General features: G+C 38.1%; 1 protein-coding gene across 1 annotated transcript in view; it reads right to left on the reverse strand.

Annotated features, from left to right (window-relative positions):
- Positions 1-994: 994 nt before the first annotated feature.
- The window catches only part of EGFL6 (EGF like domain multiple 6), a 30,691-nt gene continuing 13,887 nt past the window's right edge, over positions 995-17,798 (reverse strand). Inside the window, exons 8-12 of the mRNA XM_008629285.2 lie at positions 14,084-14,410; positions 6,143-6,223; positions 4,919-5,005; positions 3,301-3,566; positions 995-2,117 (exon numbers count right to left, since the gene is read on the reverse strand). Of these exons, the coding sequence (XP_008627507.2) occupies positions 2,022-2,117; positions 3,301-3,566; positions 4,919-5,005; positions 6,143-6,223; positions 14,084-14,410 (857 nt within the window). The 3' untranslated portion in view covers positions 995-2,021. The remainder of the gene's footprint in view (positions 2,118-3,300; positions 3,567-4,918; positions 5,006-6,142; positions 6,224-14,083; positions 14,411-17,798) is intronic.

The following is a 17,798-nucleotide window of genomic DNA, read 5'->3' on the forward strand; positions in this document are numbered from 1 at the left end:
TTTGCCTACCCTTTCCTCAACTGTGTGCACAGTGCAAAAATATTGTGTTTCAACAAGGAATCTCTCAAGCATCCCTGACTAGCTTCGTAGGTGCAATTCAAGGTGTTTGAACTGGTGTAATGTTTTTGTTAAAAAGCTTAGTTTCATATAGGCTGAATTCTTCAAAATTTTTTAGTGTTAGACTGAAATTCTATTCAGTCAATTTGGATGTCCCCTTCTTCATACAAAAACTAAAATAAGAGAGTCACTAATAATAAACAGTGAGCAGCCAGCGTGGAAGGGGATACACAGAGCTAATCAAGAGAAAAATGTATGTACACATATTTAACTGAACATTGACTGAACCAGGGCTTTTCCGTGGGCTTCTCTGTTCTCTTGGAACTCATGCCATTAGGTACATTCTGCAGAGATCACACGACAGAAATAGTGTTATCTTCCACAGCATTGTCATTTGACTTCCTTTCAGAAATGTGACCTGGATCCTTGTCCCTTCTCAAATGTGTATTTGTACATGCACATACTCTTGTGTGCGTGGGCAAGCATGGCAGTGGGTGGCAGCTCCTGGTCTGTGGGAGAAAGTTCTGCTCACCTTCCTGCTCCTTGGGATGGTGGATAATCTCCCCCCCTTTTGCTGATGTTTGAAGGGTCATGAAGGAGCTCACAACAAAGATTATTTTTTTTCAATTGTGTAAGAGGAGCCTTATTTTGTGGCCACTAGGTCATACTGTCTCCTGGACAATGAAAATCATTCTTTCTCACCTCTAATGGGGTCAAAGTAGGCCTGCAATCCAGCAGGAGCCTTTTGTTCCTGAAGGTCTGTACATAATGTGAAGCTTCTTAAACATTAAGAATGGGTCATTCTTTTTGCTCTTGTTTTTCTGTGCCAGTTGGTAACATCATCTGTTAATGGTGAATATTAAATGCTTATAAAACTGTAAAGGGATCATTTCTTAACAATGATTTGTGTGATTCAAAGACACTGATGACAAAGAAGGTATTTTACATACTTTATTGGTAATGAAAATATTCCTCAAAGACATGAATCCACTTACAACTTGCTTAGCTCCATCAAAAGAGAAATGAAGTCTCCTCCCTTTCTTCCTACTTCTTCAATAGATTGAGTATTTCCCTGATGTTTAAGACAAATTATTTGTCAATAGAATTACTTTTTTAAAGTTTAGGGCTTGACATGCTTCAAAGATCATAGACCCAGAGGGGTAACAAAATCTGGGAGGAAGTGTGTGCTACTGCAGGACATCCAAGATAAGAAGAAATTAACAAAGCTAGCTCAGCACAGCTCAGCAATAATACAATAGTAAACAATGAAGGCCACCAGGCTGCCCAAGATAAGAAGCCAGCTGAGCACAACTCAGCAATAGTAGAGTAGTAAACACTGAATATATACTAGGTAAGTGGAATATATCAAGATTAACATTTAAATAGTGGTCATCATTTCTGCTTGCTGTGCTGGCTTTGTGGATTTTCCACCTAGCACCCATCTTTGCACAAGTATGTAAATCAACAAACACCTTGGCTCTGTGTATGATTGCCTTACTGCACACAGGGTGATGAATACTGATTTTTTGAACAACATATCCACTAAGTAAGAAAATTATGTCACCAGAAGTAGTAACATCCTCTTAAATACTGCTTTATGTTCTTGTGGAGTAGAAGAAATGAAATAGAAGACTAATGAATAGCCTCGAGAAGATTTTAAGAAATAAAAGCATGTAGAATTTGTAAAAAAGCCAGAAAAATAATACTTCAGAAACCCTGACCTTGGATTATAAAATACAGTAGTATTACACTCAACACGTGTATTAGAATTAGAATAACTCGTAAAAAAGCATAATCTGCATCTCGCACATCACTTTTTCTATTTGCATTGTTGCATTAGGTTCAAGGCACAATTTTATAGTTTTGCGTGTTTTTTTTAAAAAAAGAAAAGAATCGAAAAATACACTACTAATAAGGCAAATGTGAAAAATAGGATTAAATCTGGTGTACTCAAGTGTCCATTATCAGGTATCTTCTGGGCATAGACCAGAAATTAGTATAACATTGTCCACTCCAATTTCTCCAGTTTTACCCTTCCCACGTTCTGATTCAAAAGTGACCTGTCATAAGAAAAGATACGCATTAAGAGTAAAAATATAGTTTATCCAAACATTTAGGAACTCTTAATTAGTTATAATGCTATATATGAAGAATATTTTATTACAACACTTAATGACTTAAGGACTTAATGACTTGAATCTTTGCCATTTTTAAAACTTTTGAGCATTATTTGAACTAGATGTAAAATCCTCTGCACAGATTTACAATGCTAAATGGATTACTTTAATAAGATTATTTATTTTTATTGTACAAAAAATACAAATTGAATGAAATCCTCCTATAATGTAGTTTTATCACGGTATGTGATGCTCATGCATTTTATTTATTGAAGACATTACAACTGTTCATTTTTGATCTATTTGGTTCCTCAGGTTTTGTGTGTATATACTATATATATTTATACTCTCTCGTATGTATTGAGTATAGTATGTATACTATATATATGAAGAGGAGGTTTATTTTTATGAATAGGATGTCTGGTTTTATTTTATAGTCTGACTCTTATTTATTTAAGAGTTTTTCTACATCATTCCAGCTGTGCAAAAAACCTTGAAAAGGGCTTGCATTTCCTTTATATTCACTGTATTCAATTATACAGTAAAAGTCTTTACACAGCACTGAAAATGTTTCATCACACAAATGGAAAGCAGACCCCAGAACTTCAAGGAGAAACTGGCTGAAGTCCTGACTGAGGCAGTTTCCAGGCATACATCAGTGCACAGTGTTCCCTGTTGGTATGCCCTGATCCAAAGGTGATGGCCCCCCCTTGATTATACATGATGTCTCCTTTTGCTCTAATGGTCTGGTTTAGTGTGGTTTGAGAGCATCCTCTTCTATCAAATGAAAAATTTTCGTTTTTTCCGGCATGTATGTATGCTTGTGTTGCATGAGATGTTAAGGGCAGATTTTGATTACTTGTGTTAACTTATGATGTGATGCAGTACTTTTACAAAATGACAGAATTACTGGCATCAGTGTTCTAACCAACTGGGGAGATTCAGTTCTGAAATTACAATCAGGTGATAACTTTTATGGCCCCTAAATTGTGGGCTCCTGTTTCCATTTCAGATAAGCCTTTTGATTGCTGATGCCTATAAAACAGTTGGTGGAACTCTTGAGGGTTAGGAAATTAAACCGGCATGTTGGTTACAGTAGTTGGCTTATAAATTGTGTTATACTTACACTGTTGATTGTTTCAGCCCCCTGAAATATCTCTATTTTTCCAGTTCTCCACTTTTCATCTTTTCCTTTATTCTCTTCCCAGACAGGAGCAGTTTTTTTGTTTGCCAGGAACACTCGAAGCTTTCCCACTTTCTCACCAGCAAGCCGATAACTGAAAATCAAGCAGTAGCTGCTCTTTGGTTTGAGGTCAGTGAGGAGAAGTTTCAGACGCCCCATATCGTTCTTGTGCCCCACAAAAGCTGGAACTGCCATGTAGTAGCCATCGCCTTGTAAAAAGAAAATAATTTTTAAAAACATCATCTTTAATGCACTCGTGTTATTTGTTAGCAATTTGAATCCATGTTTGCTAAGAAAATAAGGGGAAGCTGAAGCTTGTTTACTTGAATAATTTAAAATCACACTGGAGAAAAGCAGTAGGGAGTGTACTTTGCAAGGAACTTGTACTGTTGGAAGTCAGATCAGTTTACAGAGGAGATGAGTTCATATTTCACTGGCAATTACAGTCATTCTTCCTTGCACCATCTTTCAAAGGCAAAACCATCTGTTTTTCAAATGCAACAGTCTGAAACATGCTGCTGTGCCTCTGTGATCAGATTATTTCAGTACTTGAGCTAGCTCAATATTCTCTCCACTGTCCTCTGCATTGATGACAAACTCACAAGGGAACTGACAGCTTATTTCCCAAGTCCTGGAAGACCAATGAAGTCACAAACACACACAGTCTTAAAGGAATAAAACATCTGGGCCCATAAATGAGTCATAATCCCCAGATATAAGTTCAGGGAGACAGGATAAGGCCAGGGTAAGGTTTTCCTGAGAGTGACAGCACAGAGAAGGGATTTAGGGAATTACATGGAGCAGAAGAGGAAGGATTAGTGAAGAAAGACTAACATGGAAAGACTCTAAGGGAGGAGGGAGAGAATGTGCATGTGGGAACTGGTGCAAGCAGCCTGCAGGATCTGTAGGATCCACTGGTCACTACTGCAGCAACTTCTGCAACAGGGGTAAAGACATCCTTTCAACCAAACTTGTCCATTCCTGTCCACACCTTTTTATGTACACCCACCCAGCAGTCCCACATTGCTCTCATGGAACTCTTTCTCGGGTTTTAGCAGGATCCCATTGGTACCTGTTCATGTATTGGTTGTTCTTGAATAGCCCCTTGCCCTTGGCTTATTCTGAGTTTGTCTCGCCAAGTTTGAGATTTCTGAGCAGTTTTCCCCATGATGTCTAAGCCATGTGAGTGACTACATTGCCACATCCATCTAAATGACAGATGTGTGATTAAATGTCCTACCAATCTTGGAGAGACACAACACGTAGCTGATAAGGTTTCCATTGCCTTGTAGTTTGTAATTCAGAACAGTTATGTTCTAAAAATTTTTCTTACATTTTGATTTATTTGTGTTGAAATATGCTGCTGATTACCATTTGCTACTGGATATTTCAAAGAAACAATATCCACTACTAGCGTCCTCTGCCTACGTTCTTCTTTTATAAAGAAAACCCACTGATAGAAAAGAAGAATTCGGGATTCTGTTTCCTCCCACCACCCTTTTTTTTTGGAAGAGGTAAGCCATCAAATCAAAGCCTATCTAGATGACACATAGTTAAATACCTCTATCTCGATCAGCAGGATTCCAGTCAAAGTCATCATCAGTATCTTGTTTCCAGTCACACACCCCTCGACTGAAGCTGCAATCAACTGAAAAAAAAATTGGTAGAGATAATAGGAGCACTATATCCTAAGTACTGTTAAAACATTTTGCTCTGTATTCATACAGTTATTAATGTACATATCATTCTAAAATTATTTATAATCTGAATTCAGATAGTGTTGACTTAGATGAAACTTCAAAAAAGCAAAATATTCAAATTTATGTAGTGATTCTTTCTTTAGCTCAGTGTCTTTTTACTGCCAATCTTGCATCTGCACATGAGTTTATATGCTGTGACTTCTGTATACCGAGTGCCTGCAAATCCCCAAGTATAGGAGGAGGTGTTAGTGTTTAACTCTAGCATCAGGAATTGTTTGAGATCTGCCAGCTTTAGAGCTCTCCATTCTCCATTTGTTACACTGCTGTAGTTGCAGTCAGCTCAAGTTCCCATTCTATCCACTGGGAGAAACTGGCCTCCCATGAGAAGAATCCCTTATATCAGTGCCTCATACTCCAACTACATGGTGCTGGGAATAGCCCAAATCAGTTGACCTTTGGAGCACACTGAAAAAGGGTGTCAGCCAGAGCACACCACGGCCTTCGTGACTGTGCAGATGAGAAGCATTACACACACAAAGGAACACTGTGCAATGCAAACATGACAGATCAGATTAAGAGTAATACGTTGGCCATCTGAATTTCCTCAGAAAGAGGCATCCTTCTTGTTATTTTAATGTATTTTATCATGAGTCAGAGACATGGCATTTTGAGAGCTTTGCTGTATAAATCTGTTGTTTCTGAGACTACTGCTTTCTTAATTGGAAAAAATGTCAACCAGCACATCTGTCTTGTTTGTTTAGGGTTATTGTGTGCTGTGCAACGTGTTTTCATTTTATAGACTATAGAAGCTACTTTATTTTTTTAGGACTATGAAATTATTCAAGTGAAATTCAATTGCAAGTCAAGTTCTAATGTGGGGAAACTTTCTATGCATGGGTTATAAACAGGAAAAGGACACATTGGAACTGGCAGCATAGTTTGGCCAGGTACTTTCTCTAAAGTGTTCACAAAATCTTTGGTTTATGTTAAAGGCTTTTAAACTGGTTCTGACTTGGCTAACATAGGTTGTCACAAAAAGATACAATACACAGGAAAATAAATGCTGTATAATAAAAATAAGCCACCTTCTTGCTCTGGTCTCGACACTGGAATTTTCCTCTGTGCCAGGTGAGGGACAAAGGCAGCTGCTTCTTTTACCTTGGGAACTGGGGAAAACAACTTGTCAAGTACTGAGTCATCACAGGAACAGAAAATGGAACTTTATTCCTTTATACTACCTGCCATCATTTATTTAAATAAATCAATATATGTATTTTCCACTCCACCACCAAACCCAGATTCCTAAGTGCACTTAGATACTCTTAATTTTAAAACTTTGCTTAAATTGCTGTTTTCCACAGCACTGAGCCTTCTAACCTATAAGCACTGGAGCTACAGCTTCATTGAATTACAGATTCACAAGGTCATAAAATGTTGATCTTTCTTTAGTGGGCTGATCTGCTTTCTTGCTATAAGGATCAAATTGCACTGAACTCTACCAGAGTCAGTGAGAGAACTCTACCAGAACTCAGCAGAGACTTGGCAGCACTTTGCCAACAGCAGCCTCAAAAAATGGATAATGTCAGAGACTGTAAAAGCCATAAACATTAGGGCATCAAAGGCCTACAGCCCTGTATTCAGGGCAGTGATAGCTGGTGCTGCTGTAACAGAAGCCCCAGAAAGTTATTTTTCTGAAGTCACACTCTCTGCTAGGGTCCTCCTGAATACCTGATCAGCTCTGCTGTCTGCTGGGAAGAAAGGCTCCAGCAGCTGCCCTTCCCCTTCCTCACCCTCCCTGCTACAGCTGGTAAGCACACACTGATGTTTTGATAACCAGTCTCAGTGGAAACCCCTGAGTGAGTTATTCTTTAAAAATTGGTTGATGTGTCTGGTGCCAAACTGGAAGAGTCAGTAAAGCAGCACAGCCAATGAATGTTAGGGACATTCTCTAAGATACTAGCCTGAAAGAGGTGGTTACTCAATAAGCATTATTTCTCAGCCTCAGAGACCAAGGGAAATCCTCTCCTATCTGGTGAGACAGAAGCTTACATATTCTTGTTTACGCTAAGTAATACTCTAAATTACTATAAGTATTTTAAAGTTCTATAATTAAGCTTTTGTTGTATTATTTCAAGTGATTAATAGATAAGTGCTCTCACTCAAAAAATAATCATAAGTCTCAACTTCGTTATGCATACCCTAAGTAACTAATCACACATGAGATAAGGGGAAGATCTGCTTTCACTGGTATTCTATCCTTGCAAACACATAAACAGGTGATACCTGTGATATATTCATGCACACCAATGAAAACAGGAGGAGCTTAAAAGTGCCATTTTAGAGGAGTGAGGGAGAAGCCTTTGGATTACTGCTTAGAGAATGTATTAGTGGAAAGCCTGGAACGCTGAAGTTCACTTTTCAGCCACGCCCTGTGGGCAGCTGTGCTAAGAAAAGCTCAGACTTCCTCAAAAATGCCAGATGATAGGACCTATGGAAATTACTTTTCCCTACTCAGCATTGTATCATATATGCAAATGCCAAATATTTTAAAAGTCAATACTTTCCCATGGATGCACATTTGTTCAGAAGGGAGGTTTTTTCCCATGCGTTTGACTGAGCTAGGGCTTTCCATTTAAATACTCCAACATGTTCACACATACTTAATTTTAAGAATATACTTAGAAACTACTGCAATCAAGAGCTTCATAACACCATAAAGGCTATGCCATCCACTTCACCTTTGTTCTCCTTCAAAACTGTCAAAAATTGCTCTGTGTACCCCAGTGAAACACACACTAACAAAGAGGCCCTGGAGGCACTTCCAGAGGTGCTGAATTGAGCTGAGGAAGAAGACTCATGCAATCTTACGAGCTTTCTGATAAATTGCCAGGAGCATGTGCTCTCTTGTTGTCCTTGTAGCCTTCCCCTCACCCAGACCATTGCTTAGATCACCTGGATAATATTCATACTTAAGGCAAGGATTAAAATACATCTTTCTCCAATTAATATATGTTTACATATACACATTTAGGAATAGGCACATAGAGATTAGGTGTTAAGTTTATTGTCATGCCATAAACTTGGCCTTGTACTTCATGGAAGAGGGTCAGGCTATGAAAACCCTTGCCAAAATGAAGAGAGCTATTAAAATATGATCAGTTCTGGAAAGAAAAAAAAGAGTGGGGTGATTTAACAGAAGACAACAGCTGCCAGGATGATTTATTTGTTATTGAATTACACTTGAATTCACTTGAGAGAGATACATGCAGGTGTAGCTATGTGTTATCAAGCAAAGAACTTTCATGGACAGAAAAAGAGTCCAGTTTTATTTCCAAATCTGTTTTTGTTTTCAGTCAGGCATTACAGTCAGGTTTTGCACTCACTGAAAGATATCAGCTGCATATTATGAGAAACTGTAAGGTTCAGCTTACAGAAAGGTTTCAGAGAAACCTTACTGCATGAAAAGTGCCTACATTTTACATCAGACCATCCTCACACATAGCCAGGATCCGAAGTTTACTCCTTCATAAATAATAGGCAGAAGTCAGAATTAGTCTTTTTAGCTCTTCTGCTGTCAAGTGGTCTTACAGAAAGGCAGGTCTCATTTCATGTTCCCTAAGAACAAACTCTCACCAACAAAAGAACACATATGTCCCACTCCAGGTACAACAGAGTCCATCCTTTCTGTACTGCAGATGCCCTTCCATCTACTTATCTGCAGCAATAGCTAATATGTAATCTCTGCATACAAACCCCTTCATATCATTGTGCCACATGTTCTTAACCACTGATGTCATCAAGCCCATTAAGAAAACCAAAAACCAGAAAAACAGAGTGGGCACCATAAAAAAACCAAGCAGAATATAAGACGTAGTAAATTTAAGATGAGCTTCCTATGTATGTGGTATGCTACTATTTTGGACTCACATTGAATATCCCATTTCTCTGTTACCACATCCTGCTCTGAAAAAATTACATTTGCCAGAAGTCTGACATGTACAGCTATGAACTGAGCTGTGATCTGAGCATTAATAGCTCACAGAGTGGTGTAATTATCAAAAAATAATAAGATTAAGAGCAAACATCATGATTAACTGTGGGAGCCCTCTTGTTCAGCATTAAGATCTGTGAAGCCATAAGGGAAGCAGACCACTTTTAGTATTGCCAAATAAGCCAGAAACCAAACTCTCTTTATCATTCTTGGTGCTACCAAAGGAAGTGTCTCCATGTAATAATGTGGCTGGCTACGTGATACTACAGGAGTTTTAAGCCCAATGGGAATTTCATAACCTGATGAAGTACAGAATATAGAATTCGGTTGCAGTTGGCAATACCATTCTGGATTACCAGTGGTATCCAAAAAGCACTGAAATGTTAGAAACTGTCAGAATTAAGGTTGTACTTAATTATTTAAGTGTACCTTGAGTGTAGCATCTCTACAATCATTGCTTATATAACCAAATACTTTGGTCCAGCTCTCTGTGTCTTCTTCCATATGGAGAAAGGGCATTTCTCATGTAATAAAGAGCTTTCCAATACTATGGTTTACTCTCATTTTCTATACATCTGCAAATTTTGCAGTAAATAGGACATATTTATTATATTATTTAATAATAATGAATAAATAATGATGAATAATCATATTGATAAATAATTCATCTGTTAATAAATAAATATTCATATTTATTAAACTGCACCTTTCACAACAGGACGGGTCCTTCCTTCACATTGGACAAGGCAAGTATCCCACAGAAAATAGTAATTTGAAGTAATTTCAGACTGTATCATAAGATATAAAAATATATTAAAAAAATTAAGTTTTCATTGATGAATTAGTTTCAACATTTCTTAAATTTTTTGGGCTTCACTTTGCTATCTTTAGCTATTGTGTGGTTTTTAAAAAAAAAATTGTGAGTAGCAGTTCTCACAAAGGTCCAGTATTTTGGTAGCTGGGCCTATTTTAATAATTTCCATCTCCATATAATATTTCCTTTTTTTTTTTTCCCTCTACAATATTTTTTCTCTGGCTCCCTATATGTTTATTCTGTAGTAAAACTACTATGATAAAATAACACATCAATTTAAGGAGACCTTTCTATTTTTCCTAATTAACTACTCTTCCTGGAAGACAAACAATACCAGTATTAATAATACAAAAGGCAGATGCTATGTGAATACTTGAGGGGATTATATGGAGGAATTTCATGTTGTAGTAAAGGAATCTGCTGAATAGACATCAGCAAAGAAAGGAAAAAATGTACAAATTTATGAGCTGTAAATTTGAGCTAATGATGTTCTCTGAAGGATCACTCAATATCATTAAAATTGAAAGTGTTTTTAAAGCCAAATGTTCAAGCAATTAAGCACCTGAATCATGACTGAATTTTTATGATAGCAAGGATCAAGTACAACACATGGAAATTTAAAAGGAAAGAAAACACAGTTAAGCAATGTATTCAAAATGAAAATGAACATGGCACAATTCTTTAAGTCCTTGAATCACAGTTGGTATCAAACAAGAAAGCCACAAATAATACAGAGTTCATGAACCTAGTGGAACTACATCTTGGGCATGCTGCTATCTCTGCATCAAGTACCACACCAGCTTTCTGCCAGTATCCCCTAGCAAAATAAAATCTCTCTAGCAAGTTCAGCATATAAATCTCTTACATCTGTAAGGGAAAATTCCAGCCAAATGTGACTGAAACAAAGACACTATAGGAAAAAATACAGATGAACCACAATGCTTTAATATTTTCAAGCAGTAATATTCATTGTTACTGCTGTCAGCTGTAGGGGTAGTTTTTGTAGAAACAAGTAGACTCTTCCTCTCTGCCTAGCCCAGGTATAAGGTGTTCAAATGTCCTGATTTTGTTGGGAAGATGCTTGAAAAATAATCTTACCAATCATCATGACAACAAAATATTTTTTGGATTTTCCTATGGACAAAGGATTTTCTCTGTGTGCCCTCAATCAAATTGAAATCTGGAAAATTAGTGCACTCCAAATAGAGTAGCACTGAGTACTCAACTGGAAGGTTGTATAATCCCCCCTTTGCAATTGCATTAGGTCATGTAGCCCAGTACAGGAGACCAAGTTCCCCTTGAATCACCAGGCAGATAGAGCAGAGCCTGTTGTCCTTTTAACCAAAACGCAGGGTGGCCCTACCCTAAGGGCAATATTCCTGGCAATCCTTCGTGACCTGTCCAAGCAGGCTAAAAAAGACACCTGTTTTGATGTCTGAGTTACATCCAGCCAGCCAGCCAGCCAGCCAGCCAGCCCTCCCTCCCAGAAAGGCAGAAAGGGATAGAAGGGCTGACTTGGGTTTTAGTTTTTTTTAACAGGCTGCCGTGCCTCACAATTGAGGAAGCAGAAAAGGCCATAGTCCTTTATGGCACAAAATTCTGAATAAATATATCTATAACTAATAAGAGTATTATTTATAAATAATTTATTATTTACAGTAAATATTAATGGAACCTATTAGTAGTGTGCCCCTTAAAGTGCTAGATCAGCAATATACCCGCAATTCTGTCAAGAAATAAAAGCTTTTAACCCTACAGAAATCACAGTTGCAGGGGAACACACCCTTGCCAAGGGTAAACCTCCTTTCAGGTTCCACAAGCATTTTGCTGTTAATTAGTCAATCTTTTTGAGTCCTTCCCAGTCTAATCACATTCATATGACATATCTGGTCAATTCACACCACCTTCTTGGCACATTAGCTTACCTTCATGAAGAAGCCCAAGTACCTGAGAACCTAATCTTAACAAACATCAACATATATATTGCAACTATCTTCTGCTCACTTTCTCCACAGTTTCTGCAAAATTATGGCCAGCTTTGGATTAATTAGCATGACTGGGAAGAGTTATGTCCTTCTTCAGGATAGTATTTTGGTGGAAATGTGTGGGACACATGGTTCTCTAAATGTAAACGTATGACCATCATAAGACCTGTGTTTTATTGCTTCTTGTGAGAGAACAGAGGCAAGTCACTTAATCCTTTGCCCTGGGACTCTCAAATGCATTTGGCAGTACCAGCATGGCAAGGATGAACCCCAAGGGTAGTTTACCATACAGTGGAAACTTCAACCCCAATTCTACATCAGCTCCTGCACCTGCTACCTCTTTTAGGTAAGTAATTTATGAAGGTATCCTCAGAAGAGGGAAGGGCCACTTCTTCAGAGGAAGTGGCACATGCTAGTCAGGAGTGAAAGGCTGAGTAAAGACATAGTCTAGGGCTTAGGTGTGGCTGGCTAGAGGGATAGTGACGTCCTGAGCATAGGATCCTTCACTGGGGAGACATGGCACCATTAGTCAGAAATTTGTCACCATTTCATATGGTTAAAAGCTGACAAACAGATGCATGCAGCTAGGAAGCAGCTGTTTTGCTTTTTTAGAAATATTACTGATTCCTGAATTGTGACGTTATGTGCCTACAGTACCAGAGAGAAATCCAAGCATCTTCCAGGATGCAGGTCTACACACACTATTTTCTAAACTACTTTGAAATTCTTGGTTGAAAACACAGAATGAATCACAGAATCATGTAGGTTGGAAGAGCCATTTTTAGTTTGCCTAGTCTGACTTCCTGATCAGGGGATTGCTCAATGCCCAGTTCAGTCATAGTATGAATATCTGCAAGGATAGGTATTTCACAACCTCTCTGCATACCTGTCCCAAATTTTGTCCACCTTCATGGTGAAGTATTCTTTTCATTATATCTAATGGGAATTTTTTTTGTTCCAACTTGTATTCATCACTTCCTGTCCTATTGCTGTATATTTTCAAGAAAAGTCTGTCTATTCCTTCCCTGTAACCTTCCATTAAATAGCTGAAGACATCTATAAGGTCTCTTCTTAGCCCTCCCCTGTCAAAGCTGGAAAAAATAGTTGTCTCAGCCTCTCCTCATGTTGTCCAGGCCCCTGACCCTCGTGGAGCACTGCTAGACTCATGCCAGTGTGTCCTCATTTGTCTTGTAATGGGAAGTCCAAAACTTGCCTTTTACTGCAAAGCTTCTTCCTAAGCAGTCATCCCAAATCCATAATGTTGCATGAGGCTTTTCTCTCCCTTTCCATCTGCTTTTGTTGAGCTTCATAAAGTTCCTGTCAGTACCTCCACAGCCTGGCCAGATCTTAATAGCAGTGCTGCCCTTCAATGAATGGGTCATTCTCCACATTTTGGTATTGTCAGCAAACTTGAAACATGCCATTAGCACTCACTGTTAATATTTGCAGGAAGGGAGGAGATTGGTGAGCAAAGTCCTGACTTTGTTCTGTTTATCAGCTCCCTGGCATAATTTGAGGTAGCAATATTAGTCTATATCCTTTGCTTAAACTGAAACAGTCCAATTACCACTGAAAATAAAAAAAAAAGGGCAATTTTAGGAACATGCCTTTGGCAAAGAAGTTTGTATTCTCCGATGTATTAAGTGAATAATTACATTTTTTCTTGGCTGTCTTACAGTATTACAATATTACAGACCATTTTTTCCAGAGGACTTTAAAATTATCTTTCCTTTAAAAAATACATACTTACCTGTCTTTCCAAGTTAAATAGCAATAAATTGAATGTTAACTTATTTTTTTTTTCATTTTTATTATTATAGTTTTAATTGCTGTGGGATATTATTTATTATTTTTCCATACTTTGGAAAAGGGAAAACATAATGAATGAACTATTGACAGTGTGTGTTTTTCATATTACATATTTTTGCCATATTTTTGAAGAATGTTTGACTGAGATAGCTGTACTAAACACCAATTATAATAATAGAGTTTCTTGGGTTGGAAGGGGCCTTAAAGATCATCTAGTTCCAATATGCTGTGCAATTTCTTGCTGTGTTTTTCAAAGTCTTCAAATGTATTTTCAAATGCATTAACTAGAACCTAACCATCCTATGATTCTATGATTCATTTTCTACAAGTAAATTCTGATAAAGTGTCTGTGTTTTGTGAGGATTTTTTTTAGTGTTTATATATGTTTACATTGAAGCCAGAGTTTTTAAAAAATAAAGAAACTTACAAAAGACATCTCCTCTAAGGCTTCTTTCATCAATTTGATTTTCAAAATCTTCCTTCTCCTCTTCATCTGACTCTTCTGCCTCCTCTTCTGCAGCAGCTTCAGTTTCTTTCTCTTCCTCACTGTAGCTCCCACCAAGACCAATACCACCTTCATAGTCCAGTAACTGCAAGTGGGTCTTAGAAGGTGGTGTCTCAGCTGCTTCTGGGATTGCATTCTTGATTGTTTCATGCTTTTTCACACTGCTTTTATGTGCAAGAAGTTTCTTAATTGTGTCCTTAGCTGTTCCAGGGATTCTTGCAATTTCCTTCACTGACTTTTCAGGGATAACTAGAACCAAGAAGAAAACAGAAAATATTAATCTAAGGAATCATTCAGCAATGGGACCATGGTGTTCTTTACAAGGTCCAGAGACCCATAGAATTAAACTCTGTACAACAAGATACAAGTTCAGTTCTGCACAGAACCTAACACACGACTTGCTCAGCTCTGTTGTATGGACAGCTCTGTCTGAGTTACAGTGAAAAGACCAAAGCAATCCTCTGTAATGATCTCTTTGGACTCTCATGTAACACAGGAGTGACACAGGTCATAGAGCCCCTTACTTAAATTATTTTTACACTGGAGCTTGGGTAAAAAACAAAAAAAAAATCCTGCTTCAATTTGTGGATTAAAATTGTCCATGGAGCTGGGATCCCCTGCACAACAACTGCAGCCTAAAAATAATGAGCATTTCTCTTGGCTATCTTTCATGAACTTCTCTGGCCTAATTTTCCTTCCATGGCAGGCTGAAAGCTACTGAAATGGAGGATATTTTGAGAAGACCTACATCAAGCTGCTCCATCATATTTCTTTTAGCTCTAAGGGATATTTAATTGTACGTGGTAAACACCACAATTCAGAGAAGCATCCAAGAATGCCAAATTATTACCATCTTGCAATTCCAAGATGGACTAGAACATAAGTGTAACATTTCCTGAGAATTTACCATTTTATGATTCCTCTTCAAAGTGAAATACTATAGCTTATAATTTTGGATAAAGTGGTATTACTTTAATTATTCTGGAATTAGCCTTTTGGATACTACTATCAAATGTTGTGCACAACCATGTCATAAACTACTCACAGCCTTCTGCAGTTTGAGTCCTTTATGTGAACTACCTAGGAAACAATGAAAGCTGAGCAGTTCCAGTGTGCTATAAAAAAGCTCTTTCATAGAGAGAGACTATTTTCATCAGTGCATCAGAATAGCCTCATATACTGCTTCCCATCTTTGATTCTCAATCAGTATTGACGTTGCAGTACCTGCAGTCTTTTAGGATTAAAAATTATGGTGGAAGACAGCTGGTTTTATTTCCCTCTGCTTTTGCTGTCTAATGATCATATTATCAGGGCAAGAATATGTTCCTATTCTCCTCACTTTGTATTTATGAAAGTTTTATAGTAGTACTTTGAGACAGATGGACTGGACTTGGAACCTTGGGTAGTACTATTTTCTCTGTGCTTCTTTTCATGGAGACACAGCACAAGAGAAAACACCACTTAATAGAATAGAACTGCAGTCTAGTAGGAAAAGGGGAAAGTTCCCCACTCCTGGAAAATACAATCCTATCACTGTGAATTTGTCACATTTTATTTATGGCAAGTGCAGCTACATGCTATTAGTATGTCAGGAACAGAATGACTCTTGGTGTGCTCACTGTAGCATCCAGGTGTTTTTGAGATTGCTGTTGGAGTAAACGTGCCAATAAAATAAAAGTCAGAATTGAGGATTTGTTCTTCCTTTCTTTTGGATAAAACTTGTAGGCTTGCTTGTCAAATACTTGGAAGTAAACTCTTTCCTAATACTCCACTAAGTGTCCTCTGAAGGATGATGTCATGAAGGATGTAAGGTTCCCTGGGTCTAAACTCAGAATTCAGCAATAAAAATTAACAGGAAAGCTTAATTCCAAACAAATTTCCTCTTGACAATCAGTAACGAGAAACTTCACACTTTTAATAAAGAGGCTATGGGGATTTTCAAGGCCACAGGACTGACTGCTCAGCAAACCTGAACATCTGCTTTTAGTTTCTGCTTTGAAGTTTTCCTCATGAAATGAAAAATTCTTACAGTTCAACATAATAACCTCCGTGGTGTCAGAAAACCAATCTCCTTGGATGTGCAAAATTTAGCAGTGTGGAAAATCAACTGAAAGGAGTGAGAAAAATAGGGGGATGAAAATGTATAAATTCCCATGTGCTTGCACACTCCAATTTGCTGCTGCACTATGAAAATCTCCATGCTTGTGGAGACAAAGAGACTCTAGACATTAAGCATATTTTAGGAGACAGCACTCGTCTCCTTCTAACCTGCATTCAGCTTTAGAGTAGCCAGAGGTGTGGATTTAAGGCTTTTTCTGTCTACCCATAAATTGCAGGAGGACTAATGCAATGTAAGGATACACCACCTTAAACTCAGTCTGTTCTTTTGAATCTGTGGATTCCAATCCAATGCCTGTGGACTTGCCTGAATGAGCAGCTCGCCTTCGCTGGCACTCTGGGGTTCTATAGCTGAGGCAGTGATTTTTCAGGACCCTTTACCTCAAGACATGTAGATAAATGCAGAGATGTTGGTCACAAACATTTGTGCATATATCTGTCCATGTGACTGCAGAGAATTTTGGAAAGTGCAAAGAAATGTAGTGCATTCCACCCCAGCTCTTCCTTACATACCTTCAATCAGGAAGCATGCAGATTAATGCCTCCTGCTCATGCAGTTTCTATTTATTGCCCTAATATGAAAATATCTCAGTTTTCAAAGGTATCTTCTTTATTTGAATTAGAGAGAATTAAGACAAGAAGTAGAACAACAAAGACAAATGGTGGCTGAGGGCTAAAAGTAAAACTTTTCTGTCATCAATTGCTATACAAAATTATAAACTCACAGAAACTGATTGGTGTAGGATGTCTAATGACCAAGTTGTGAAAGTTGAGTTGAAAAAAATTCATAGAGAGCATATGCCAACCTGTTGACTCTGTCCTGCACTGTGTAAAGGGAAGTGCTCAGGGGATGATACAGGAGAGGGACAGACTGATCTGTTTTCCTTCCCCACACCCTGTGACTGCAGCCAGTGCTGGCCCTGAACATACAGGGGATGCAGTAGGAGGCAGCTTGCTCTGCACTCCAGCAGGTACCCCACTACTTCCACCTTCACACCTCACAGTGTATTTAAAAACCTGCTGAGAGACAAGCCTAGCAGATTGGCTTACAAATCCTTTCATAGCTCCCTTTACAGCTTCTCTATATAAGAGTTGGAGCAGTGGCGGGGGAGACGGACAACTGCTTACCATGTGTAGGTGGAGTCTGTAGATGTGAGTAAAGATTAGATTAGCATGACATACTTTCAGAAATCATTCTAAAAGTTATCAACCTCTTTTAGATTGTCTTAAGAGAGTCTGAAAGCTTTCATAGATACATTAAAAAGACATATTCTGGGCTATTATTTTCTTCTAAACACCATGGAACATCATCTACCAATATGTATTCATACTCTATTTCATTTCTAAAATTTTTACTGTCTTATTTAGGAAAGGATACTTTGAGAAATCAGGGCAAGTTTGTCATGCTGGACTGTGCTTAATACATGACTACACCAGCCAGCAAGGCATCCAGTAGGAAATGTGTGCTGACAAAGCCTAAGTGTTACTCACTAAAGGGTGACAGCAGTATTTGACTCCA

The sequence above is a fragment of the Corvus brachyrhynchos genome, unplaced genomic scaffold, assembly GCF_000691975.1.
Source record: "Corvus brachyrhynchos isolate BGI_N302 unplaced genomic scaffold, ASM69197v1 scaffold11, whole genome shotgun sequence".
Classification (NCBI taxonomy): Eukaryota; Metazoa; Chordata; class Aves; order Passeriformes; family Corvidae; genus Corvus; species Corvus brachyrhynchos.